Source organism: Galendromus occidentalis, unplaced genomic scaffold, assembly GCF_000255335.2.
Source record: "Galendromus occidentalis unplaced genomic scaffold, Mocc_1.1 scf7180000077300, whole genome shotgun sequence".
Lineage (NCBI taxonomy): Eukaryota > Metazoa > Arthropoda > Arachnida > Mesostigmata > Phytoseiidae > Galendromus > Galendromus occidentalis.
In genome coordinates this window covers 1191-28818 of record NW_003805288.1, presented here as the reverse complement: position 1 = coordinate 28818, position 27628 = coordinate 1191, and the positions used below count along the sequence as shown (strand labels likewise).

General features: G+C 51.8%; 4 protein-coding genes, 1 non-coding gene and 1 pseudogene across 5 annotated transcripts; 1 reads left to right on the top strand and 5 right to left on the bottom strand.

Moving 5' to 3' along the window:
- On the bottom strand, positions 1–72 carry TRNAH-GUG (transfer RNA histidin (anticodon GUG)). Its single transcript has one exon. It is a non-coding gene; the product is annotated as a tRNA-His (tRNA).
- Positions 73–5806: 5734 nt separating this feature from the next.
- Positions 5807–9257, top strand: LOC100909017 (4-chlorobenzoate--CoA ligase-like). Its single transcript, XM_003742167.1, has 9 exons — positions 5807–5956; positions 6483–6690; positions 6821–6981; positions 7154–7356; positions 7515–7692; positions 7820–7988; positions 8079–8354; positions 8755–9003; positions 9133–9257. Exons 1-9 carry the CDS (start codon positions 5807–5809, stop codon positions 9255–9257), a joined length of 1719 nt encoding a protein of 572 aa, XP_003742215.1.
- Positions 9258–15134: 5877 nt separating this feature from the next.
- On the bottom strand, positions 15135–17511 carry LOC100908451 (HRAS-like suppressor 3). Its single transcript, XM_003742164.2, has 2 exons — positions 17020–17511; positions 15135–15430 (listed from the first exon to the last, which is right to left on the bottom strand). Exons 1-2 carry the CDS (start codon positions 17428–17430, stop codon positions 15266–15268), a joined length of 576 nt encoding a protein of 191 aa, XP_003742212.1. The 5' UTR covers positions 17431–17511; the 3' UTR covers positions 15135–15265.
- A 3901-nt stretch (positions 17512–21412) lies between these two features.
- On the bottom strand, positions 21413–23521 carry LOC100908874 (HRAS-like suppressor 3). The gene is made up of 2 exons (XM_003742166.1): positions 23111–23521; positions 21413–21574 (listed from the first exon to the last, which is right to left on the bottom strand). The coding sequence occupies exons 1-2, from the start codon at positions 23519–23521 to the stop codon at positions 21413–21415; spliced, it is 573 nt and encodes a 190-aa protein (XP_003742214.1).
- A 1750-nt stretch (positions 23522–25271) lies between these two features.
- LOC100908729 (UMP-CMP kinase 2-like) lies at positions 25272–26227 on the bottom strand (annotated as a pseudogene).
- Positions 26228–26565: 338 nt separating this feature from the next.
- LOC100908593 (proline-rich protein PRCC-like) lies at positions 26566–27393 on the bottom strand. Its single transcript, XM_003742165.1, has one exon. The coding sequence runs from the start codon at positions 27391–27393 to the stop codon at positions 26566–26568; it is 828 nt and encodes a 275-aa protein (XP_003742213.1).
- Between the last annotated feature and the right edge of the window lie 235 nt (positions 27394–27628).

Sequence of the window (27628 nt, the reverse complement as noted above, 5' to 3'; positions counted from 1 at the left end):
TGCCGTGACCAGGATTCGAACCTGGGTTATTGCGGCCACAACGCAAGGTACTAACCACTATACGATCACGGCTCCGTCCGAAGACACGCAGAAGTGCTCCGAGATTGGGTTTTGTGTAACGCAGACAGCTCCCTGCCTTTTCGTATCAGAGAGGTATCAAACAATGAGCGGGCTGTTCGAGGCCGTACCATGCAGTGGGAAGCGCTCCAGGACGGCCTTCATCGGTCTGGATTTTAGTTCAGCTCTAATGTTTTCCTGGATTCACTTGCCCGATGGGTATTTGGTCCAGATGAATTATTCGTACAGGAAGTAATTGAATATTCTATAGCCCGTCTCCACCCGACGCGTCACTCTCCCATCCTGTAGGGTCGAGTCGGGTCTCATCCTTTTTCCGTTGCACCTAATCCAATCAGTGGGGCGCGCCGACCCGCCATTCAGTGAGTTTTCAGGATCAGCTGCTTCAGAGAAGGATTTCATGGAGTTCAGAAAATAAAAGACCGAGCGTCCCGAATCCGTCGGATCTTCGTGGAGCTGCGGAACATTGCTCGAGAGCTGTCGTGATGCGAACATACTTCAATGATTGTAGTTAGGATCCGACCAGCGATGGGAACTTTAGCATCCGCGGTAAATTGCAAGGTGAGCGGAATCGGCGAGATTAGGGCGGGGAGAAAAATCCAGAGAAACAATCAGAAATCAATTACTGGGACTCTCTCCATCTCCTTGTTGTCGGAAGAGTGTTTGGGATCGCCTATCGGAGTCCTTTTCTGCAGATGAGAGAAGAAGCGCAGCTTTCCAGCACCCGAAGATCCAGTCAAGTCGCGAATCTAGCCGAGGAACGAACATTCGCAAGGTCACGACGCGACACTTGAGGGGCTCACTGCATCTTTTCCGCGGAAGTCTTCGCGGAACGAATCGAGCGCTTGCAAGAAGTTCCAAGAGAACTGAGACTAGAATCATATGCTGTATCACACGGTGCCCGGCATATGCACGGCTTGAGCACGTTTCCTTGTGCTCAACAATCATCATTCAGCACAAAGCACCTATAGGCATTGCCCGCTGAGCGGCCGAGCGGATGTCAGACAAGAGGAGCCGACGCCGACGCACGCAGACCACACGTGGATCACTCGTCCGCCCCGTGCCGTATGCTCGCGAACATGTAGACTGGGCGTGAGAGACGTTCTGAGCGTGCGAGAAATTGTTGGAGGGGATGCGCGTTCTGCAGGACCAACCGACTGGAGATCCGAGAAAAAAATGCCTATCATACAAGATTATTTCTGGCCTGAAGAATTCGGTCCCGGAATTTAGGCTGGTGTTGAATCATCGAATGTCATCGCTATCGCTATCGAGCTTTGCCGGTTTCAGCTCCACCAGGCGTGAGGGTGTCTGTTTCGGCGACGTCGGTCAGCGGGGCTTCTTTCGCTCCGCGGGAGCCTCGATTCGGACTTGAGGCGAGCCCCGAACTCCAGGCATTGGCTACGTCTCCATTCTCACGGGACAACTCCCCAAAGGAAATCCATTCCGTCACACGTTTTTATCATAGAAGTTCGGAAGATGAATAGGATACTAGAAGATTACATAGCCCGCCAATCTCCCGAACGTGGCCGATGGAATCACTGAATCACCGATACTGACTACCCAGATCTCGACTTCTCGTACTCTGGCCTTCCCATTGCGAATGAGACGTCACGCGTACCGTCAGGAGCGAATCTGTTTGCCCTGTTTTGATCTACGGTGAAACTTGGCGTTCCATCGAGACAGATGTATATCCCTGAAACCGCTGGTAGATATTAGCAGAAGTCCCGGATCCGTGGACTGCAGCAGTTCGAAAGAGATCTGCTGGTCAGGAGTCAGGAGTTCTCAGTTCCAGCCTGTCGAGGACCCGGGTAAACGAACCGAGAATCGCTGTTTCGTGACAAAGGGGTGGTGACATTCAGCCAAAAGTTCTGATCTTCTGTTGACGTCCCCGCCGCATGAGTTCGGGCAATAAAAAGTTTGTCAGCGCGCAGTTCTTGATCTACACTTTCTAACCACCCGTTTCCACCAGTAATATCCCTCCAGCGATTACACGATAGCCGGAGAACGATGCAAGATGATAAGGGTAGCTAGTCGGCCTCCCCCTCAGACAGTAGCATCTGGATATCCGAACGAAGTCCAGATTCGGCGACGTAGATCTGATTGCCGAGCGCGCGACGGCTGGGCTCGAATAAGGTAGCGATGAACGTGATCTCGACTGCGATGTACCTGTACAGACGGCTGGCTCCCTAATGATGAGCCACTTCCGGGAGAGGTTTTGTTCCTCTTCCGTGATGGTCGTCGATAGTCTGCGGAAAATACTTAATGCGCCTTCTCGCCATCATTTCCAGCGTCATGCGTGTCATCTGCTCCTCCGGCCTCCGTAGCGAAGGAGCTTGCTGCGCGAAGGGAGTCACGCTTTTCCGCGCATGGGGTCACTAATCCGCATCGAGTGCCGGGAGCACCGGCGTTTGCTGTGACCTCCCCCTGAGAATCGACCTTCTGTTATTTCACGTCGATTGCGCAGGGAAGGATTAGTGGAAGAATATAGCGAGCAACGCTCCCCGAGCACAACTTGCTCTAAGCGAGAGAAGTTGTTCTGAATCGAATTCGGGTCCACGAGCAACCGAATGACGCGGCCGAGACCATCGCGTGCCATGCTGTCGTTCCTCCTTCGATCGTGTCGCTGTCCAAACTTCCTTATTGCGTTTTTTTTTGAAGAACGCTTCCACGTGTTGAACGATATCCAGGCAGCTGTACCTCAGGGGAGGAACAAGGCTCGATCGCATGAGACGGGAACGGTAAGTCTCCGTCGCCTCGAGGCGACTAGGACTCACCGCAGAGCTTGGTCGCCTCGACCGGGATTAGAGTAGACGTCCAGAACTGATTTAAGCTTCACCTCAAGTTTGAAAATGCCTGTGGTCAACGGATCCACCTGCTGCTCAGTGATATCGATGAAGAACTGTCCTCTTCCCCCTTCCCTCCCAACTCCGACTCGATATCGGTCTCGACGGAGGAAGGTCAGGCAAGTATTGCGGGGTGAGGTCCCCGCTTTTCCCCAGGGATCGACTCCACCGTTTGGTTTAATGGTGTTGAGCGGATACGGATGCTATGCTCATCGAGTCGGGCGTTCCAAGCTCGGAGACCCTCGAACTTTCGCGTCTCACGGCGCGCCGAGATCACAGGGTTCCCGTGATTATGTAGGGACGGAGACTCGGTTCGCTTCGCGGCTCCTCAGCTCCCGGTCGCTCGAACGGGCTCGTCGACTCATCTGCCCTGGACTGCGAAGCTTTTCAGGAAGTTCCGATGCTAAGGAATTCCAGTATAAGAAAAAAACAGCGATCGTCCAGGTGGTGCGGATTAATAGTTAGAGGCGGGACAAACTTCCCAGGCATCGTATTTCGCGCCGAAAGTCATGAAATGATCGCAATGTTGTCCGATCGCGTTGCCATCCCAATCAGAGAGTCCATTCCCGTCGATCCCCGGGAGGCTCGGCCTTGAGATCCGACTCCACCGGTGACTCCGATTGAATCGACATCAAGGGTTTCTCTCTGCCAGCTTTGATGTTCTTGCGACCAGAGTACCGAGCTACCCCCTCGATAGAATCGGGAACCAACTGGAGGACAGGGACCCGTCTCGCGGAAGGAGAGGCTGTTGTCAAGTCAGACCTTGAGTACCCCTGTCGTCTACACTCCACATGGAAAAGAAAAGGCGAGGTCCAATGAGTTCCACTTCGGTCTTATTTGCATTCAAGCGGGGAAAATCACGCGTGCTGGATTTCCCTCGCGAGAATCATTCACTGGGAGGATCGGAGACGATGATATGTTGACGAAAGAACATCGCATAATTCGAGACATAGAGGGATTTCGCGAAACTTCCCCCGGGAACGAATTCCCCTCTGTCGTCCCTCTCCGATCGTGAGGCAGATACTACGCATTCAAGTCGCCGCATCCGCGACCCTGAGAGTCTGCTTCGTGCTCAGCAGGCACTGGAATTGGGGTAACTGGTCAGATGGGACTACGGTGATTATTCCTCTCGGAACCCCGCGAGCTGGGGCTCGAGTCTCCGCGTGGAGGATCTGAGAGGCGGCGAGTCAAGAATCGGGGAGGGGTTTCAAGTCAGATTCTATACCGGTAGATATTCAAGCTAAGGACGATGCGGTGCTTGAGGGTATGCGTGGCCCGGAGCAGTAATGCGCAAAATCGTAACCAATCGAGCGAGGGGCATCCGAAGCTCTGGTGTGGTCACAGGCTACAGGCAAGTTGAAGCCGGATACAAATTTAGCCCTCTAATGACTAACCCGTGCCAGGAGCAGGGCACCTGGCCATCCCTCCCAGGGTCCATATGCTCTGGTACTTCGGGAGCGTTATGTTCATACCGGGCAGCATCAAAGACCTGTCGCGGGAGACTCAGCTCCCCGCAGGATAACACTACATCGATTTCCGATTTCCTGTCATCAAAGGGACTGGGAATCGATCGCGAATGGGAGTTTGCCCTTCAGAAAGACTGATGACGCGTCGAGAACACGGATCATTCAATTTTTTCCGATCGGGCAGCAACTTGGCATAGTATTGGATCACGACCGAAGCGCTAATTGAGAGTTCGATAAGAAAACAGGTCTCAAACTCGTAGAACTGCGCTAGGAGATCTTCTAACGTCGATTAGTCCACTCCACGTACGTATGCCTTGTTTTTCGCCAGGAGGCTCTGTACTCGACAGATCCTTTGCGTAACGCTCTCCTCGATCTGTCTCGGGGAGCTGGCAAGTTGCCATTGACGTCATCCCGTAGGTTCTGTAGGGAAGCGAAATGGTACTGCCCCACTTCTTTCAAAACGAGCCTCGAGCCTGAAATCCGTCCACGGCTCATCTTTCACGTCCATCGTTTCCGTAGCGAGACGGATTCCGTGAGCTCGGGGAAATCCATACGTTGCACTTGGGGGGAGCATCACACAAGCGCTCTATTATTATTGGAGATCGTTCGACAATAACCTCGGATCGCGCGACGTTGTGGCACGTCCAGGACAGTGACCTACGACTTCGCTGTCTCCCGTCATTGAATTGTTTCCTGCGGCGCGGTTCATTCTGCGGGACGAGATGATGTGTGCCTTGGTTCGGTATGACATCACAGGTCTCAATCTCCGTCTCTGCCTGTCGAACGATCATATAAACAAGGGTTAAAGCTCGAAGCGGCTCGAGATCAAACGGAGGTGCAGTATGTCCGCCTGACGTGTAGCGATCGAGCATGGAAGTGTCGTAGGAGCTCTAAATGACGGAGCATCCTCGTGAGCCGGAGGGGAAAGCTCATTACGGGAGGCTTTCGCTGTTCGATTTGGCCTTCTCGCTCGTGTTCTCCGTTTCATTGGCTGCGTGATGATCTTCACCGCCTCACCGTGTAATCGAAGAAAGACCGTCTGACATAGACTCACAGGAGCCACGTCGAATATCGTATGAGCTCAACCTAATGAAGTTCACGAGGCCGAAGAAAATCGAAGTGGTGAGCGATATGACCGATAAACACTCTCAGGGAAGAGAACTCCACCTTGCTCAAGCAGATATTTTCATTCGCTAGATACTCAGTCAGTCAGACAAGCAACGACGACTGATCCGTCAGTCCGTCCGAGCAGGCTCGAGGAAGACTCCGATTTTCCCAAATTCGGGGACTCAAGGAGAACGCTCATCGAAACTTGGAGAGATTAATCGGTTCAAGTGACTCGAGTTCGACCCTCGGAATTTGATTTCATCGTTGCACTCAATCCATTCAGTTACCTTACTTTGTGCTCGGCGTTCTCCCCCTATGGAGGGCGAAGCGGTCCCAAGAGACATTCTCGTGGACTTGGAGGAAGCTGAGATATCCAATGTTCGTGAAGTTCTATTCGATACGACTCGGACCCTCCCGCAAGCGCTACGGAACACCTGGCAAGGCATGGGAAACAGCGTGGCGATGGTGAGGATTCAGGTACCTAGATGCTATTGGATCTGAGAGAGTGCTCTTACCTTTCGCTGCAAGATTCCAGCGTCGATCGGAGAACTGTCGCCACTGCGCACCTGTCGCGGCGGAAGTTGCGCAGATCAGTGCCCCCTTCTCCATTTCATGTTTGAATATACTTTGCCTCAGCAGTTCGATATATGAATCGGAGCTCTTAGCGTCTTAGCGGTTCCTCATGTACAATTGCCTGATTAGAACCTCATTCTCTTAACCCTGACAGAGTTCTTACGCAGGCACGAATTCAGAATCATCCATTCTCGCTCCCGGATTCGGAAATATGAAGTTCTGACGGGGATTGCCGTTTTTCGCTCGCGACTTGGGCCACCCCAGCCGGCAGAAACAAAATTTCCTTGTTGAATCATGGGTGGTCGAAGACGGAAAACTGGCCCTTGGTCCAACCGCGACAGCCCAAAGGGCAAGACGATCGCTGAACGGAGAAAAAGGCTCAAGGTCGTCTTAATAACCGGGAATTCTTATTGCAAAGACCCATGGCTACACTGGACGTCAGCTTAGATTTTCGGAGCTCCTCGAGGCCGTCAACCGGTTGGCGAACGCCTTCCATGCTGAAGGTCTCCGCCAAGGTCAAGCGATTCTTGTGCTGGCCCACAGCTCGCTCGAGGTCTACATGGCCCTTTTCGCGGCCTGGTTCATTGGTTGCGTCACAGTTCTCGCGAGTAGCTCATGGTCATTCGGTGAGTTCCCCTCGCCCCCGATCCGGATAAATATAGGAATCACAATACTGACACAATAGAGTCAGAATTAGAAGGAGAATAATGATTAATGATCATTGATGGTGACGGGTGATGAATGCTCTCATTAAAGCCTATCCTTTTCCTCATTCCATCACGCCTAAATCAAAACTCGACGGTGAAGGAACCATCTCGAAGGTACTTGAGCGATGCAAAATGGAATTCGTGATCGCAGATGGGACCTCCATATCCCTCGTGACAAAACTCGCGGATTTGACCCATGCTAATTTCAAGGTAAGGGTCGACTCTGACCCAGAGTGAGGAAATTAACTGGTCCGTTCATGGTTTGCGATGGGAATGGTCCACAATCTCTTTTTGGAGAATCTTCAGGGATCCCGCATCCGATGAGTGTGAAGGGTGGAATCCGGAGTCCGGGGGCTCATCCCGCCTATTGGATATCTTGCAGCGAATATTCTACACTGACGACCCACTCTCAATTCCGATGATGCTGCAATCTTGCTCTGGGGAGCAACTGACTGATATCGGATTTCCTGTAGAATGTCATCCGGAGGATGTCCTTTTCGTTGCTTTTACATCGGCAACTACCGGCGAGCCTAAACCGGTCCCCGTGACTCATTTCAGCTTTCTTGCGATGACTGCCGTTTCCTTGTGAGTTTCTTCTTCTTTCGAACATCTCAGTGGCCACCTGCGAAGTTGCATCCAATCAAGAAGCGCTAGTCTGTTGCGATATACCGCATGCAGGTATCCAATTGCAAGATTGAGCTAGCGTCGGATTAAGAATTAGTAGCTACCTTCATTCTTCTCAGGGATTGTGGTTTATACGGCACGGACAAACACCTCCTGGTGTGGGCGCCCCCTCATCACATCGCGGGGATCACCGTCACGACCGCGTCTATGCTGTGCGGAGCGAGGATCGTCGTAGTTCCCGAACGAACTGCGCACATGGACCCTCATCAGATCGCCTTCATCTGTGAGAATCACAAGGTGGGCTTATTCGAGCCAGCATGGTAGCAGACGAGAGGATCTTTCCCGCTACTTTTGTTGTGCTGTCGTTGTATCTGCTGTGTCGATCTCGATCAGCTCCTCTCTCATGTCCTGATCGATGCCCAAGGTCAACTGTCTCATCGGGTGCTCCGACTTCATCAGCGGCTTACTGCAGAGGAACCTGCGGCATTGCTTCGAGGGGATTTCCTCGGTTGTCACGACTGGATACTCACCCGAACAAGGACGACTGAGAGAAATGAGAGAATTCTTCAGTCTGAGAGAGGAAGTCAAGATAGGTGAGAGCCTGCCTCCGTGATTCCCACTCTTCCCTTTGTATTCCCCAGTTCCTCTCCGTATGATTTTGTCTGCTCTTCCTTTGTCCACAGCTTACGGAACGACTGAGACTATCGGACCCGTCCTCATTTCGTCCCAGGCCGAGAGCCCTCCGATGAAGGCGGTCCCGTTGCCTCACTTCAAAGTCCGTGTCGTGAACTCCCGGAACGAGCCTGTCGCTCCGGGCTTCGAGGGAGAAATTTTGATCAAAGGCACGTTTGTCGCCTCAGCCTATTGGAGTGGAACGAGTCGCGAAGGGGACGAGCCTCACGACGATGTCTGTCAATGGAACAATGACAATTTCACAAGTGACGGCTGGTTCAGGACAGGCGAGGAAGCTTCTTCTTTTTTTCTTTCCAAATTGAGACAATCGGACCGGAACCGAATCATCGTGTTTCAATGGAAGGGTCAGAACCGTGAGAGTCTCCAGACTCCTCCGCCGAAAAAATGACGAATCGAATGCTCGAAATATTGGATGGGTCGCGCTACTTGCGACTCCGCAGAATGTGTGGAGTCCTCACGGTAGGCCGTTGGAAATTCGCTGCTCGAGGGAGCGAGAGCAGGTGCTTTAAGCAAGGACTTGGACCCCGGCCAAGACTCCTGACTCACAGGCCAGCTAGAAAGATACAAGGGAGGCCACCAATCCGATTCAGGCACCATTCTGGGTTCTCTCTCATTCTCTTTATCCATCTACTGTGCTCACTGATCGTACTCGATATAAATCCTCAGGAGACCTCGGCCTGTACAACGAATACGGTCACGTGACGGTCATTGGTCAGATGCAAGACGTGATCCCTCTAGACAAACACCGCATACACTGCTCATTGCTCGAGGAATTCTTCCTCGAACACGAAGCTGTCCGAGAAGTCAAAGTCGTGGCCGTACCTCGAGAGAACGGTCTAGAAGTCATCGCCTGCATAGTCCCCGACCCGGGCACGCCGGATGCCGTGCTCCTGGCCGACCTGTATGACGCGATCGGTGAGAACTTTATGCAGCGTGCCACGTATCACTCATCAGAGCTCGAGTTACATTCGATCGTAATTCGTGAATACTCGTATTCGCGAAGAATCCCAGTCACAGAGCTCCGACCGCACTCTTGCATTTCAGACTCGTCGGCGTTCCCTGTCAATCGAGTTCACAGGGTATTTCTTTTCGACGACCTGCCCAGGACTGCTTGGAGACGACCTTCGAGGAGGATCCTAATAAGCCAATTAAGAACTACATCGCTCTAACGTTCACCTCGTATGATGTAGAATTTTGTGGTTTGCTCGCTCGACCAGAATCGTATATGAGTCGAATATTCTCCAAGAGTGCTCCTCGCTCCTACTCTAATGATGACTGAGCCGGATTTAGAACGTCAGAGCGCAGAGCAGGTGGCCAGCAGAGCGGGTATGGAGCGACTAAAAACAGAGTCGATTTGAAGTGACGATGTCAGTCGACGACCCAGCACTGTCGACGAGAGACCTTGGCGTAAAGCCAGTCCAGGAATACTCTCTGATCCTCTGAGGACACCAAGCGCTCCGTGTCTTTCTCGATACTGATGACGGATGACCTCCCTTCGAAGTGAGACTACGAGCGAGAACTCGTAAGCAGGCGGAGGGGGAGGGGGAACCTCATTCATCTGTCAAGATTACTTGGCTCAGCGTTCCCGTGATTTCCTTCAGTGTGCCGACCAGGGGGCTCATGGGGGCTTTTCGTCCCTTCAATCCTTAGCGAAAGCATTTTTCAGCGGCTGGGCTTCGACTCCGTGCGTAGTCCGCTGTTTGCTTGAAGTGACATAATTGATTTCGATTCCCCTACTTCTGGTCATGGAACAGTTTTTCTCGCACAGATGGCGGTACGTAACCTCAACAGATTTTGACAAGATTGAAACTAGTGACTTCAAGTATTCAGAGTCCATTCTCGAACTGTAGAATAAAGATCGGAGACATGTATCTGGGGAATGTTGACTGTGCTCCGTCGGCAGACGGAGTCCCGAGCCGAGATTTCAGCTCAAATATCGAATAGTCTCGTCTCGGTACTTACGGGACAGTGAGTAACGGCCCGTGTGACTTGAGAAAAGTCCCGGGCCGAGCAACTCGCTGGCTCGGATCCTGTTCTGTGCGGTGCTTTGAGCTCAGACCCGGAACAGAGTCACGATGGAGGTACACGGCTTCGATCCATTCAGGGTCTGGCCCGCCTCCTGGGTCAACTGCCAGAATTAGCCCCCGATCGAGCCGGATTAGGAATACAAGCAGCGTCTGATTAAGCTGGAGTCAGGCTGATCGAGATATATGATCACTTAGGTAATGCTCCCCGATTATATGCTAACCCTAGCCGAATGCTCTAATTTCCGAGAAGACGATGCCTTCGAAACGAAGAAATCTTGATCCATCGATTCGGTTCGGCGGGAGGATGGCACAGGCGTCTCGCTGACTGAGGAGACGACTCGGAAGTCCTGTGATTTCCGAGAAAGCCGAACCGCTGGTGCTAGTCGGAATACTCTGAACACTGTACGACTCGAGCCTCACGAAGGAGCTCCCTCCTCTACCGTGAACGTGCGATCGATTCCGTTAGCTGAGATGCTCGTTCGAATATCCAAGATGTCCCTTCCGCGGCGTGATCAGAGTCACGGACTCGAGAGTGCCCACGGTGTCCGAATACGGTCAGTTTCTCCCGGAGCCCAGCCCAAAACGATTGCTCACGTCGATTTTATCGCTCGAGACAAGTGTGAGCTCCAGAGTAAATAGAATTCAATGGAGCGATCCTCTCGGAGCTGTCAATGCGGAATCACGATGGTCGAATCAAATTGGAGCCGTTAGAGTCTTAGCCGGAAACGTTAAATCGAGAATCCGCTCATCTTTCTAGAAGATACGGAATTCTGTCAGCGCCTCCTCTTTCAGACGAGCGGCAGAATTTTCATGTGTATCAGACACTCATCATCCGAATAAAACATAGTGAACATGCGGAAAACTTCCTGCAGCTCAGCCAAAACAGCGGATCCGTTTATCCGCCAGTCGATCGGACGACTGACGAGGGATCTAAGCGAACATTTGTAATGGCCGATCGGACGGCTAGTCGTTGACCACGGTTTCAGATGTTTTGCTTCTTGGTCATTCGTCGATTCCCCCGGGTCGTTGGTTTGCCAGACTGTTTCCTTCGTCGGCCACTCGACAAAAGAAGGGAACCGGTTCGAACCGGAGCGCACCGGATTTCCAAACCCACACGATTGAATTGTCGTCAACGTAACCGCGCAACGTGGGAGAGAAAGAGCGAGTGGTAGCGAGAGAAAGGAGGACAACACACAATTGTAGGGCTACGAATGGCTGCGACGCTTTTCCTCGCTGCGTACAGTCGGCTCTCCTTGAAAGCTTTCTGTCGAACGACCGAACCCGACGGCGAAAAACGTCGAGTACTTCCAGCGCCCGAGAACCTTGGGTGACTATCTAGCGAACGTAATCATCTCCGTCGTATTCGGAAAGATAGAGTTGGGATCGCGCGCGCTGACCTTACTGAAAATCTGAGCGAGACTTCACTTCTTGTCCGGTCTCATCCCGATCTCTGCGGAAGTGTCTCGCCGCGGAATCCCGACAGACGGCGGATCGGGTTCGGAGATGTTCGCAGCACCGGAAGGATGAGCCTGCGGAAAATAGAACAACAATCTCAGTCGTGAGCTGTTGCACGGTCTTTCACGTCAAATGTAGGTGCCTCTGGCATGGAAGGCGTCGAGTCCCGTCATCAGGTTCCTGACGGTGCAATGAGACGGCGCGGCTCCAAGAGAGCATGGCGCTTCGATGGCGCGTGCTCGTGTTCACGATTTTGCTCCTCATCTCACTCATCAGATTCATGAGCTCGCTTCTGTGTCGATGAATAATCTGCTGACTCGGCCTTGAGTATATTTCGTAACACAGGACCTCAAGCTCCACCGGGAACGCGGTCCTGGGATGTTCCACCGCGCGTTGTAAAAGCGGCCATGAAAAAAAGACTCGCTCGCAACTCGCAACGTATTCAAAAAATGTTGTATCCCAGGCTCCACGAAAATTCTCTGGTCAATTACGCGAATCCTAGCACCAGCGCTCGGAGCTCAGTCGTCCAATGTCTGCCATGCGAGGCGGAATCCGCCGACAAGCGCTACTCACTCAGATACGCTGGTAGATTGATTTTAGAGTTTTTGGTGAATGCCCACAGGACTTATCGCTGGAACATACCAAGGTCAGTTCGTTCTCCTGTCGTCCCTTGTGTCCTCGGCAACGCATCACATCGACTGTCAGGGCCGACTTGTCTTCCCTGGAAAACTTGCTGTGTCCATGGGCCGCGGTCTCGACAGTTCGAGTTGCGCAGGACCCTCGAATTGCCGGAAATATCCTCTGAGCCTACAAGAAGCGACTGTGACCTCGAGAATCCCCACGGCCGGTCCAAACTCATTGGGAATATCGGGAAGGAAGCAATGGAAGCTCAAGTTTCTGCGACATTTTCCTCTGTGCCGCGAGAATGTCGACACCGCCGAAAGATCGGGCAGGACTTTTCCTTCCCCGGAGCGCCCTCTGGTGGTACAAGACCAGTATCGTCAAGGCGATCGAGCCGATCGAGAAGAAATTGCTCGTCAGTGTATTTTTACACCTCGTAGCGGTCATGACGAAAGTGCATCCGATCGCAGGGAGATATTCCCCTTCAGAACAAAACATACATAGAATAAATCGACGGCTGATGTATTGGAGCCCGAATTGGCGAATGCCCCTGCTGCTTCCACTCATCATTTTTTTGGGGAGCTTCCCATCCAGGCTGATACTTTTTTTGTCTCCGAGCTTTATCCTCTGTGGTGGAGACCAGTCGACGTGCCTCTACTACGCTAATTTTAGCGCGAAACCCTCGGATTAGTCCTACACCGAGGGTGGGTACCGGTTTCGAAAGGTCTTAACACGTCCACACTTTCCGTCAGCGCAATAGCTCCATTCACCTTGATGGGGCAGTCATATAAACTCGATCAAGTGCCCCGCTGCTAAAATTAGAAGCTTTCACCGAATATCGCATCTCGACGCTGTATTGACGTCTTTTTACTTTTACTGTCCACCATTCTGAGACAGCCTACTCACGACACGAAGTCCCGTCGGAGAGATTGATCCTCAAAACTCGACGTTTCGGGTATTTGAAATTTCGTCGATATCGCGTCCGTGCTCTACGCAGTGGTAGCAGATCGACTGCAAGTAACATAGAAAGCATCACTCCGAGACATGGACCACCGGTGCAGTGGCCCCGGAGGAGCGTATTTGCGTTTCCCTGTCACAAGAGCCTTATCAGATATCATTCTCTCGTAATTCCGGATTCAAAGGAAGCAGCTATGATGGTAGGCAAGTCTTGATGAGCTTGCTTGCCAGGAGATCCAGGAAGTCCAGTTGGGAAGGGAAGGCGGAGTTTCCACCCATCTGACCATCCATCATGTGAAACCCGAGGGGCTTCCGCCGCCCCGTCGGCTCAAGCCTGGCTCTTATGACGATTGAGCATATGTTTCTCTGAGTCCGATGGGAACTACTTGGAGAACTCTGACTACAGACCGGATAAAACTACCTGGAGTCAGCAGCTTGATGGGGTCCCCTTCGAGAAGCTTTGCTCAGAAGAATGCCCCGATGATCGGCGTCCTGTATAGGTGCGACTGTAACAGCCTACTCCAAAATGTTTCCTTCGTGAACCCTTGATGTAGAGCACTAAAATAGTGGCGCGGTCGTACTCGGAATTTCGCCTCCGCACAGAGAATCGAGCTCAATCGACTCCCGTCGTCGTTCGGACGGCACTCCTTACTCGATCTAAACTCAGACTTCTTGTTACTTGATCCCCTTCCCTCCCCTACGCTGATTGATCGCAACGCGGATCTCCGAAGTGCGATCTGATCACTAAATCTGACAGATATCCTATTGTGAGATGAGGATCACTTCCCCAGCGAAGACCTCGGTCAGTCGCATTGTTCCTCCTTCTTCCTCCCGGAAAAGCGGGTATTATCCCAGGAATCCCGGAGCAGACTATTATAGGAAGTCGGGTATGAAAAAGTCCGTAACAGATTAGGGATTCGACTCCGTGACCTGGTAGGCTCCAGTGGAATGAGATCCATCCCCTGGGGAAGAGGACTTGAAGAGCTCAATCCTCAACCCTGGACTCGGGTCCACTAGGCAGGCTTGAAGCTTCACTACCTCTCATCGCAAGTCAACTCTGCAGGACCAGCCGCGGGAACATATATTCTATATCTGGAGAAAGTGTCGGACGCGGAAGCCCGGACTTATGAATTTATGTGTATGTACACCGACCAGCAGGTTTCCCTTGACTCGTCTTATGCAAACGGGGCGATTCTGGATTATATGCCCCAATTAAGCACACATGAGGAAAGAAAATTCCGATCTAGAGGTTTGTTCTTTTATTCTCCCGAGTCTGGAGAGATCCAGTCTTCTCCGGCTCGGATATCATGATTCTCGGGATAATTCCTTTCACGGGATGAGAACTCCAATCCTGGTAAGGCTTCGATGTGAACTTGGAGCACAAGTAAACAAAGTATCCGTCGCATTTCCTCATGGAGATTCTGTCATACCGTCGGTATCGATTTTTCAGATGGTGGAATCACCCTCTACGAGTCGATCTGATCGCCAAAAATGAAACTCTAGGGATAGCTCTATGGGGGAATGTCCCATCAGTCAATCAATCAATCAATCAATCACTTCGTCATCCTGCCGTTTGATATGGTGCTGCACAAATATCTCACGAGGTTTCCAAGTTCTCTAGTGTCTGGCAAGCGGATAAATGCTCTCACTTCGACTTTGCTCGAAAATACGCTGCTTTCTGTCCCGACACCTCGGGACTTAAATACATGAGTCTGAAAAATACATGAGCCCTGTTCCCCCTACTCCTAGGAGACCACTGCCTGCTAGCCTACTCATATCTCGCTCGACCGCTGTGTCGCCTACGTATGTAGATCTATCGACTCGCTCTGCGCTAACAGCCACTCTTTGTGTATCACATCCCATTCATCACATGAATTTATTCTATGTCGAAGCGCCTTTCTGGGTGAATGAAGCGGATGAACAGTCTCGCTCAGCCATCGGATAGGCAACGAAGAAATCACCGAGCACGGAATGGAATAGCATTCAGTACTTCGTGAAATCGGTTTATGGCTGAACGGCTGGCTCGACGATCTCTCAGAACACTTTCATTCCATCTCGATGTCGGTTTCGCTGCTTTGAGACGAAGAGGACCTCGCCTTGCGAGGTCCCTCCGTATGTCAGGTGGTCGACTGAAGTGAACTGCTCCTGCGTTGCGGACCTCTCGGAGATTTGTAATTAATGATTGGGCTGTCGAAGACCGCTTGAAGTCCCGTGAGAAATGTATTGTGACCCATTTTGATGTCACCGTTGAGCGATTTCATTACGCTGAGAGCGATCGATGCCTGTAAAGTCCAAGGGGAGCCATCAGATGATTCTCCCCGAGACTCCGATATTCATCTAGAATAAAATTCTCGTGAAGTTCAAAAACTATGAGGCTCATCCGACGAATAATGCAGTCTGCCCGCAGCGTTCAACCGAAGAAGTCTCAACCTCGGCCGATCAGAAGAAAAACGTGAAACCTATGATTTCGCATGCTGTTCGTTCGAGGCCTCCTGATAATTCGTAAAATCTACGTCGAATGTCGCGATGCGGATAATTGAGTTGACCCATTTCGTCCAGTGCCGTGTTCGACGAAGTCACGCTGTAGATCAAAAGCGACAGAACGTCTGCGGACGATGAGACAGCCCAGGCGGTCTGAACGTCTCCGATTCTTCATGGTAGTACCCGAGTACCCGTAATGCATCGGCGACGGTAGCGGTGATGATGCTTCGACTTTTGAAGCGGTGGCAATCTCATCGAGTTTAAAAAAGATACGGAGCGCTCAGCTAATTCATAAAGCAGAGCGTCAGAGCAGGAAATTCGCGCTCACTCGATCGCTCGACCGTTTCGACCATCAACCTACTTACGACGAACGACTAGAAGTACGGACGTCTACGTCTCTCTTAAAGTGACGGAGCCACCCGTTTGAGCCGAGTCGCGGGCTCATGATCGGAGCCGAGAAATATGAATGATTCGGAGCGAATCGGAGACCTTGTAGAATATCAGCACCTCCGACTTCAGAATACAGCAGCCGTGGAATCCAGAAACGATCCGAGCAAATCCTCAAGATTGAGTTCGAAAGAGACCCCAGAATCCCGGAAACTTGGGATTCCTTGTGACGGGACGCGTCACACGAACTCGCGTCACCGCGTGGATATTTCCTAGAGTTGTGGGACTCGGAGAACTCACGCTTGCGGAGCTACGACCCATGTCATTGTCATTGCATGGAATCCGTCTCTTCAGTGTCAACTGAATCATTATCGATCAGGACTCAATATCTGCAATGCAAAGCAGATAGTTTCCAAGCGAGGGATGAATGGTAGCCGAGTGATCGACTAGGAAATCGAAAGACATTGAGCAATTTAGGTATTCAAGATGCACGGGCATGGTTCATTCCAGAACGATCAAAATCACTGGGACGATAGCGCTCCCGACCAGAAACGTTGGACACATTTGCTCGACGTTCTTGAGGCTATATTCTGGCGGCCTTGACCCGATTGTCAAACGCGGCGCAGAGAAACCCAGACAGGATCCAGCGCCGTCGCCTGAACGTATTGCGATGCCTAAGGGCAGCTGGAAAGCCCCCCCTAGTGCCTTCCATCTCCTTTTGCCTCCCTCTCCAGCGACGGTCGAAGACCAGGGATTTGCGCAGATCGGCCGTCGCGAACTAGAAAACTCGATTCGGGGACAACCGCCTGATGTCGCGACGCGGAATCTAGCGCGAGATTCCTTCCCGACTTGTACGATACATACGTCTAGGACGACGACACGTCCCTCAAACTCGAATAATTTAATTCGGACAATCGATCCGCTTGTTGAGCTTCATTCTCCGCACGGGAGGAAGAGGCGGAGGAGACGAACGTCGTACCTAGTGGACATCGGGGGAAATTACCTGATCGCTCCATCCGTGGCCGTACTTCCACTGGGTCACATAGAACTCGGCGTTCCTCGTGAGGACATTGTACTCGACCTTCTGATCGAGATTCTCGAGCGCATACTGAACGACTTTCTCCTTCTCAAGGGGCTTGACGCCTCGTTCTCTCGCTCGCACAGATTTATTGTTCACCCGAACTCTCGAGCAGCCCGCAACCTGCTCCAACGACGACTTCTGCACAAATGCCCAATCGGTCGGTATGTCCTCCGCGTTGGGCCCAACGACGTGGACCACTCTGCCGTCTCCGACGTAGACAGCCCAATGGATGTAGAGCGTGCGGTCGATTTCGATCAAATCTCCAACCTTAGGAGTGAGTTCGGGCACAGTCACGAATTGGCCCAAACTCAATAATTCACTAGAACCAGGCATTTACGCTGACGTTTATCATTCGTTGATTTATCTCCACTTTGCGACGCGATTACGGAGCTCCTCGTCATCAAGGATCCGGGGCGGAATGATTTCCGTCTGGCGTCCGCACTCTGACACGTGTGGAGATACGACGTCGAGAGAGAGGACCGTATTGGGTGAAAGAACGTGCCGCAGCGCCAACGGTGGTCTCGCAATGAACTACGAACGAACGCCTAGCTCGGAGAATCGTGTCCCCGTTTCGGTGTAAACGGTGTTTACGGTCGGAACAAGAGATTCCTATGAGGGGCAACTTGAGACAGCTCTCCGAGTCGGGAGACAACTCACGCAGGCAGCTCCTCTTCGAGCAGCCACGTTGCGTTCCGAGATATCCAGGCTAGAGGTCTGATCGTCCAGCGAGGAAAACATTCCGATGATTACTCCTGGGAATGGCGCTTAGTTCAGAGCCTCCTGGAAAGGTCTCTGGGAGGACCGAGCGTACTTTCTGAGCGGAACTGTCCGCGTTTTTCGGAAGCGCTTCCTCCCTGCGAACAAGGTGTGGACCCTTCGTGCTCGCGCTCCAACATTATACAATTTATGTTCCGGACCGATTGACGGCATTAATGAGCCATTCGCGAGTCATGTCTCCGCTCTACCAGCTCCCATTCTCGAAGAATCTATCAGATCTGAGCTTTATTCACAACGAACGATGTTCCCTGCTGGCGATCCCGCAGGAGTTTCCAGATCCAGAATGCTCCCTGATTAGTTTCCAAGGAGTTTTGATGTATGTATTCTTCGCTAGCAATGACTGTTCCCATGACAACCATGTTCTATTGAGATCTCGCCGAGGGAATGGAAACGAATCGATGCTGTAGCGCGTCATGCGGGGATGGGAGTAAGTCTCGGAGATGTTTACGAACCAGCGATCTCTCAGCGAGATGTCATCTGCGCTCTCGAGAAGGACTGACTGAGCGGGACAGCCTTGAACCCCGTGCTCTTGTCAACAGATCTTGCCTTGATTCCGTCTTCCGACTCGGGAGCGGAGTGAAAACGCGATGCTAGGTTCCCGAGAATTATTGCTCAGAGCCTCGGAGTTCGAATCCCGCCCTCGCAGTGCAATTATTATCTATGTATTTACCACATCGATATCCGGCCTGTATACATTGTACGACGGCAGTCTCGAGACGCAGGCCACGAGCGGACGGGGCGAGTGTGAGTGTTGCGAAGATCTGAAGCGGGGAGTGATCCCGACTCCCGATGACCTTGGCGAGCCTCGGAAAGATTCCGCTCGTTGCTAGGGGACGACTTTCGCCGCGGGATGCGCAACTCCCGTCCCTCGGAAGCTGGGAATCGCGGCCGGAGGAAATACCCCGAGAGTTTTCCAAGACTCGATAAATGCGTGAAAACGGGACGGGAATGCGCTTGGAACACGTTCTGAAGCTCCATTTCTGCCACGCTTGTTGACGCTTTTCATTAGTTCCACTCGATATCCCTATTTTCGAAAATCGCGAAAACGATGTCAAAAAAATTCGTAGTGGCATGAGACGCATCGCGGAAGGGTCGCCTCATCACGCATTCGGCTTTTCACGAGATTTGTGAATGAATATTCGTATCACGGAGTATGACATGAGTCGGCAGAAAGCGACCGTCGAGTGGCCAGAGCAGTCATTTCCATGCTCTATCTGTTCTCTGAATTATTCCGATTCCGATAGCATCCGCTTTTTCGAGTAATAGAATCCGAACACTATCTACCGCGGACCGGAGCCAACCTTTTACGGATCACGGCGCGGCAGACCCGCTGCGTCACCACAGGGGCTCGCCATAGGCAGGTTGGCGGACGTCGAGACAGAGGTACATTCCAGAAACCAGATGCAAGGAATATCGAGCAATCTAATTCATTCGACAAGGTGAGCGATACGCCTAGAACCCCCATGGGGATTTGCGTCGGGATCCTGTTCCGGGCATGGTCAGAGCAGACCGCTCGATATTTCCTTCCCATGTCCCGACTGAGAATCGGAAGGCATCCTCACCAAGTCCAGGAACCAGGACCTTGGGCTCTTCTCTTCGCTTCCCTCTTCTCCCCTTCGGCAACAATAGTGGCTCCGGTACGCCCTTCGTCAAGTGGTCGACAACGAGTTGTCTCCAAGCGCGTTCTGCGTGAGATGGATGGGACCTGATTTGACGAGGGTAAAAGCGACTGAGCGGGCCGTAGTAAACTGTCAGGACGCAAACGGATACCTCCAGACGCAACAGTAGAATCCCGTTAATTCGCGCTCGAATTCCGGGTCCACCGCAAGATTCCATATCCTCTGTCTCTATCCCTCCGCCTCGAGTCCCGCCGCTAGGAGCTGCAGGGACCCGGGGCGCAGGGGTTCACCGTAAGGGCTCACATGGTCATGGCCTTTGGGAATAAGGAACCTAATCCGACATTTGCTCGGGAGAAGGGAAACCCAAGGTATCGCAAAGCGATATCCGTGAGGAACGGCTGGCAGCTGGACTCGAACCAGTGACCCCCGACTCGAGACAACGCAGATGCGCTCGACGCAGGTCCAGATGCGGCGTGCAGGTCGCTCTGGCCGCTCGGCTGTTCGTCGGCTGAATTTTTGAGGGTTCCTTGCTGTATCCAATTTGATGATTGCGTTGGAACGGGTTCGGTATTCCAGTAGGGGATTCTGGCGCGCTAACGATGAGCGATTTCCTTGTAGAGTTTTTTTCCAGAGGTTCTCAAAGCCATCATCCAAATCTCGGAGACGGATCATCCAAGGATCGGAGAGAGTATTTTCGGCAACGGTTCGATTCAAGAGCATTTCTTTCGAGCGCTCGCTTCCAGTACGCTCGAAGGGCGGAAGCAATGGACACTAGCTCCGGGCAATCGTCTTGTTTCGTCGAGCTGATCAGATACTCCGATCGGACAGGAAACGTGAGCAACAGGGACGAGATCCCCAGCCGCGACTCCTCAGGACTTCAGACCATAGGCCTATCACCTACCCAGGGAAATGTAGGTAGCTGGATAATCGACCTGACACATGGCGTCATGAAGCCGAGAGCTTGCCTCGACTCGTTCTCCGTCACGTCCCCGGTCTGCGCATCGTGCTCTGCCCTCCTGGCGCCCCTCTGAACTGCAACTCATGCTAACCGTCTAGGAGTTCCTCATGGAGATTCGCTAACATAAGAGAATTTAGATTAGTCTCTCAGAACGGGTCTCGAAACAAATTTCACTGAAGTACGTAGTACCTATATGGAATATATCGGTCTCCCCGAAATCTTCAGAGATGTCTTTCTTCCGGACCATTCTGTCCCACCGAAATAAAGATTTTCATCGCATCCGGCCAGCAGGATGATCTCATGTGCCAATCACTTACTCTGAATTCATGTCCTCACTGGTCGGGTTGGTGCTCGGAAAACCTCTAGGAACCTCCCCCTTCCGAGGCGGACTGATGTGAGACAATCGAATACATATAGATGGAGAAGAGCCTCTCAAGATTCTCAAAGTGCTTCTTTATTCTACTTGCTCCTTCTAGTGACTGCATACTCCTGGGGCGGTCAGCGGGATCGCTCTCGAGGCAATCTCCACGTGGGAGAGACTCCCCGCGGGACTTCACGCGACATAGGTACTTGTAGACGCGATCCTGCCGCCCGATACAAATAAATGCTCTGTTCTGCTTCTTCCTCGCGACTCGGTCAGGATCGATGATACGATCCGAATTCGCCCCCTCGGGAGCTTACAGAATGACAAATCGACTATTTTTCACTGGATCTGCTCATTGTTCAGAGTAGTCTTCTCTCATCCCCTCCCTCTCTCCAGTAAGACTATTATAATACATTCACACGTATCACATTTCATTCATCACATGAGTCGCACGAACTAGTTTTGGTAGTGATGGTAGCTTCGGAACTGACGGCACGTCGAAGATGATGTGGACTCTAAGAGTTCCTATTCAAGTCCGATTTCAGCCTGGCAGTTTTGCGAGCTCGAAGGCACCGCGATCCGCGGTCCACCGAGGGGTCAGGTAGCCGAGACAGGATTCGATTGCTGTGGCGCTCCTTTGGTTGCTTTGCAGCTGATGAGCGGACCGCCAAAGACCGCTTGAAGTCCCGTTAAGAACGTGTTATGGCCGAGTTTGAGGTCTTCGCCGAGTGATTTCATCACGCTGAGAGCGATAGCGGCCTGAAAGGAACGGTGAGTTGATAATAATGTGCGATTCGAGGCTTCGTACGAAAAAGAAGACGCAACCCGAGGCACTGTCGAGCTCGCAGTCAGGATCATAGAAGAAGAGCATCGCACCGGAATCGCGAGAAAATCAACGCGCTCACAGTGAACGAAATTCCACACCGCCCACTCTCAACAGGTGTCTCTGTAATAATTGTAGAAATACGTGCACGGAGCCCCGGACACGCTCGGCAATCGCTGCTATTCTAGGCTCAATTAACTTGACCCGATTCCGAACTGTCGACTGAGCTGGCGGCGGAAATTATTCAGGCTTTGCATGTGTTTTGCTCGAAGTAGAATGTCGGCATTTCCAGTTGGTCCGTTTCTTGATGCCTTCCCACCTATTGATATCCTTGGCTAACCGTCGCTAATATGCATCTCAATCGAGATGAGTCTCTCGGTTCCCCTAGAATATGATCGAGGCTAGAACTTGAGTGGAGCTTCCACAGCCTAGAACATTGTCGACGCCGAAAAGAGACTCATTGTCCATAGCTGTCACCTCTCGCTAAACCTCTCGTGAGCATCCTGATTAGGTCCTTGAAGTTGTAAGCTGACGCACCTAATGAGCTCTGATCCAATAGTACCGAGATCACATCCTGTTATTCTCAGATGCGATGAACCACAATGAATCAGCCATCTTATACAGGATGATAACACCGAAAACGAGCACTCATCAGAGGAGCGGTGTCGAGCGCAGTCTACATAGAAGTAGGTCAACGAGCAGATGAGCGACTACATCGCGTGTCCGGCCGGAGTTGGGGAAACGTAAGGTTGGTTTGCGTTACTAGGTCAACGACGCGAATCGATGAACGAAACCTCAGACACGGGTCGATTATACCCTCGGAACTTACTATCACCACCTGTCGTTATTCACAGAGGTTTGGGGCCTCGACTCAGCGCCCATGGGTTCAGCAACCCCGGGAGTACTGATCTGATCATGTTGCGGTTCTCGCTCTCACGCTCACATTTGCGCAAAGCTCAAGAGGCGGGCATCGCAGAGATGAGACCTGTACGATCAGCCCCCCAAATCGCATGCGACGAGACGCTGAGGTATATCCCCGAATGCCTTCGCTGAATATAAGATGTGAGCGTGAACAAAGGAGTCTCGGAGCACGTGAGCGTCTTTGAATGATGCCGGAAGAGCACTGGAGAGCTAATTATTCTACAGGATACTCTAAGCATGGCTGCTGCCCACACGATTACAATGCTCAGACAGTCTGTTTCTCTGCAAGGCCGAGCAGCGTCTGACCCAATTAAAAAGCCTCGGGCTCAGCTAGAAGCCCGTCACAATGAGCGACACATCGCAGCAAAGAAATCGCATTCATTACCATACCGTATACGAAGACACCCTCTTACGGTGGCTCTTCCCATCGAACTCTGGGTGAGCGTATCATCCAGTGAGGAATATCTCATTCTGAATGAATAAAATTCAGACAAAAGTATCACAAACACAAGAAATATGAGCGGTAAGGCTTCTACGTTGGTTTTCCATACCTGATCACTCCAGCCGTGTCCGTACTTCCATTGGGTCACGTAGAACTCGGCGTTCCGCATCAAGACATTGAACTCGACTTTTTTGTCGAGTTGCTCAAGAGCTCGTTGGACAACTGCGTCTTTGTCTAACGACTTCATCCCTCGCTCCTTCGCCCTCACTGACTTGTTATTCACGCGCACTCTGGAGCATCCTGCCACCTGTGCAAGGGATGATTTCTGGACGAGAGCCCAATCCGTTGGGATGTCTTCCTCGTTCGAGCCGACAACATGAACGACGCGGCCGTCGCCCACATACAGGGCCCAATGGGCGTACAGGGTACGGTCAATTTCGATCAGATCTCCCACTGAGGGCGAGAGTTCCGATGCGGGTACGAAATGACCAAGATTCTGTAATTCGCTGGAGTTCGTCATTTTCGGCCACCAATGTCATTTACTGAAGTTGATGTTTTCCTTGCGAAGAGACAACGAGGAGTACGTCTCTCTTCCGTGTCATCTGGCAAACTAGTCCGATCACTGCCTTCCCCGACACGTGTTCCAAAGCGAGGGGGAGAGGTGGAGGCCTGAGTCGGGTGAAAGGAGGGCTTGCAGCGCTCGCAGTGGCCACCTAGGGAACGACGGGACGCCTAGATTAGTCTAGACCGTTCTAGACGGTTGCATGTAGTATATCGCAGATTCTGAATCGCCCTGATCAAACACAGGTGCATCAGGCATCTCACCATCGGCTTCCCTGAGGGATCCGGATCACGATTCTCCCACCGGATCTCGCTGGAGTCTCCTTGTTCCTATCTCAATAGAAATTTTGAGAGCCTCAGCCTCCGAATGTATGCTATACAAAGCGCTCGAACGTTCCCTCCCTCCGATCCTTTATGCCTCCCTTCGATCGCGGAAATCCGGAAGTATCACACAAAGTTTCCCGGGAGAGCGCGATTGGAAGAGTATGTCGAATTTTCTTACCGCTGTGGTCTCTAAATTCACATTTACCCCGCTGTCCCTATCGGAGCGGATGCCGACAGATCGATGAGAATGCAATGGTGAGCACTGATCAGCTCAGAGTGGCGATGTTTTTTGCCGGATCGGAGACAGGATTGGAATTATCCCTCCGGAGCTTCAGAAATAGCGGGCGAGTTCGTTTATTAGTTTCACATGTACCCTGCGATTATCAATTATCCTCTATGACTGTTGCCTTACTCTTTTCGCAGCTGAACCTTAGTAATGAGCGCACGCGCATTTAGACCACATCCCTTCTCAGCTCTCCCTGTGCTCTCCATTGAATTTATTTTATTTCAACGTAGCGCACCTAGAAGGGACGGGCTGATACTTCAAACCACAGGAAGAAGATCGGTTTAGAATTCAAATAATATGGTTTATTTCCGGGAACATTTAGACGGAACATATCGCGTACCGAAAACATTGCGTGACGCCCCTCCTATGTATCACCCGCGAAGAGCTTCGGCGCTGTACCATGATTCCGGGCGGGAACCTCATGTACCGATCCCTGAGCTTCGTGAAATTAGGCTTCGCAGGGACGGAAACCTCGATGTCTGAGGGGAAGAGGTATTGAGTCGTAATCCCTTGACTCCCCCCAGAACAAGGCCAAGAGCTCGAGTATACGCTTGCTTCGGCATCTCAGGCTTTCGAGTTGCAGATGCTTCCGTTCAAGCTCCACGGGATCGATGGGGGCTGGTAATCGGCTCAGTGACGGGCCGATCTCCTTGATTTCGGCCAGCGGGCCTCGCGCATGATCTGCTCGATAACGGGATGGAAAACGCGAGGATGCTTGATTTTGTAAACTTGTAAGATATTTATTGTTCATGGCGGCGAGCGAACTTTTTGCCGGAACGAGGAATGACGGTTCAGAGGTTGAAAAGCCGTTGCTTCCCACGATGGAAATCGATTCCTTTACTCTCGGGACGCTGACCCTCCAACAACTAGCTGAGTCTCCGATAAGCAAATAAAATGTCCGAGTGCGTAAAAATACCGAACAGTAACTGTTTTGCTCCGAACTCTCTGACAGAAGACGATTAGAGATATATATGGTCATTTGGGTACGTTTCTCGATGATGATCGAGGGAAAAAGATAATGACTTGAACAGGGATTGAACGTGTTGCTCACGTGCGATTTGACAATACTGTGTCATGTTCCGTTCGCGGGTCAGTGAGCTTAGGATTTCCATTCATCGAAAAGTTTACAGATCTCACTGAAAATTGCGTCCTTATCGTTGCAGTTTGCGTCGATGCTTCTGACAGTGTCTTTGGCTTCGTAATACTTGATGATGGGCATCGTGTCTTTTTGGTAGGTCTGGAAACGTTTTTTCGACGATTCGAGGTTATCGTCGGGACGACCGCTACCGGCCTGGCCTCGCTTTAAACAACGCTCGGTTGCGACCTGTAATCATAGCGGGTCAAGCTGAGCGTAACAATCGCAGTAGGACGACGGATGACTCCATGAGACAGCTAATAATTCACGGGCGAAGTAGAATCAATTCAACCATATTAACGATATCGCTGAAGGGCTCGACCCGGATCAGAGAGCCCCCGGAACCCGTAGAGATGACTCACCTCCTCTGTGCAGGAGAGAAGGAGAACGAAACATTCTTTCACTTTGTCTCCCATTTGCTTTCGCCGCCCATCGAGATTCTCTCGGTTCCTTGGGAAGCCGTCGATGAGAAATCGATTCTTTCCGCTCTCCTTCATTGCTTTCTCGATCAGCGAGCAGGTATTTTCTACCGGGACGATGGTTCCGTTCCTTATGTGACCTTCGATCAAGTCACCGTATTCGGAACCGGGTGTTGAGCGCTCGGCGCGAAGCAGGTCTCCGGCTGACAGATGAACGAAATCGAAAGTCTGCTCAAACGATACCCTCCGATTAGAATCGAGACTGAATCAGGCTCCCAGACTATTAAAAATAAGCATCGGAATCCCGTTCCTCAACCTAAAATTGTATATACATCTTCGTCCTCTTGGAAGAATTCCCTGGGAATTACAGAGGAGTTCCTTGACGTCCTCGTCGGTTTTTTCATCGAGAGAGTACCGCACCTAAACAATGTTGGCGCATTGTGTGCCCTTGCCAGATCCCGGAGGACCAAGAACGAAGACCACGTTTGGTGATCCGGCCATATTTCTCGACATCTGGGAGTGTATAAGCGAACTCAATGAACGCCTGCCAAATGAATTCAGGATTTCAGTGCGAGAAAGACGTTCCCGAGCGAGAACGATTTCCGCTGGGAATCCCAAGCAAAAAATAACAGTATTAAGAAAAAATGAGAATGTGCACCAAGATCGCTCGGTTCCTTTGAGCGCTATCTCGAATTTCCGGACTTGAATTCCGTACCGCCGGAGCGCGATACGCAGTGAAAACGATATTTCTGCGATGAACGTAACCCCTATATTTACAGGTTTTTATTCTGCGATAACAGGTCGACAAGGAGGAGCGCACTCAGAATCCTCCACAGTTTTCAAAATCCGTATTTTTTCTGCGTCTCCCTCTTCGTCATGCGATTTGTGGCCCATTGATTTTTCAGCTCGTTCTCTCGAGCTTTCGCTTGGAATGCCAGATGCGTTATGTGATGCTTTGATTTGTGTAATCGACTCAGCTCGGGACCCTCTTTGAGCGATGGTCGAGAATCTTCCACGGTGAGATTTTTGGAAAGATTCGACCGAGCTTCGGCGGTGAAATCGGCAGCGTCGATGGAGAAGATTTCAATCTTCTCCTGCCTTCGCCCTCGAAGTTTCTGCAGAGCTTCCTCGGGGATATCCTGCGAGCCGGAGGCGCTCACAGCCGGTAAAGGCTCGGGCTCGACGGCCGGTTCGAGATAGGTTGGAAGTACCGGGCCCACTTCTGGACTTGGGGGTCGCTTCTCTCGAGGTTTGATATCCTCCGCGGCAACGAGCTTTTTCAGTTGCTCTTCGGATAATTTTGGTTCCTCGAAGCTGAAGAAAGTCGACGGTGTGTCGCCGTCATCATCATCGCCTCCAGGGCCCGGCGCTGCAGCTTGCAGAGGAGCTTTCGGTTTGGGCTTCGGTTTCGGGGGAAGCGGTTTCTTGCCCAGACTATGAGGTGTCAACTGGGTGAGCTTCGTCAGCGAGCCCTTCGCGATCGGTGCCGAAGTCGGCGGCGGCAACATTTTCAAAAGATTCGACATGGCGGAACTTTTCACGATTCGTTTCTTGGCCATCGGCTCGTCGTCGTCATCCTCGTCGAGCTCTGACAGCTTCGGGATGAAAATCTGTCGTTTCGAGGGCTTCGGAAGCGTTTCGACTTTATCCTCAGGTTCCGGAATCATTTCAGCCGAATCTTCCCTCTTCGGAGCCGGCTGTGAGGAAAACAGAAACAGAGCAGGTCCCGCGTTATTAGTGGAGCTCGGCACCTCGGGGATGCCGAAGTCATCATCGTCGTCTACGATGGAATCTATTCCGGACGCGAGACTCCCTTGCGCCTGCTCCCGCGCAGGTTCTTGTCGCTTTCCCAAGAGGAAGATGACACGGCGACTCATCTTCTCGATAGATGGCACCTTCGGT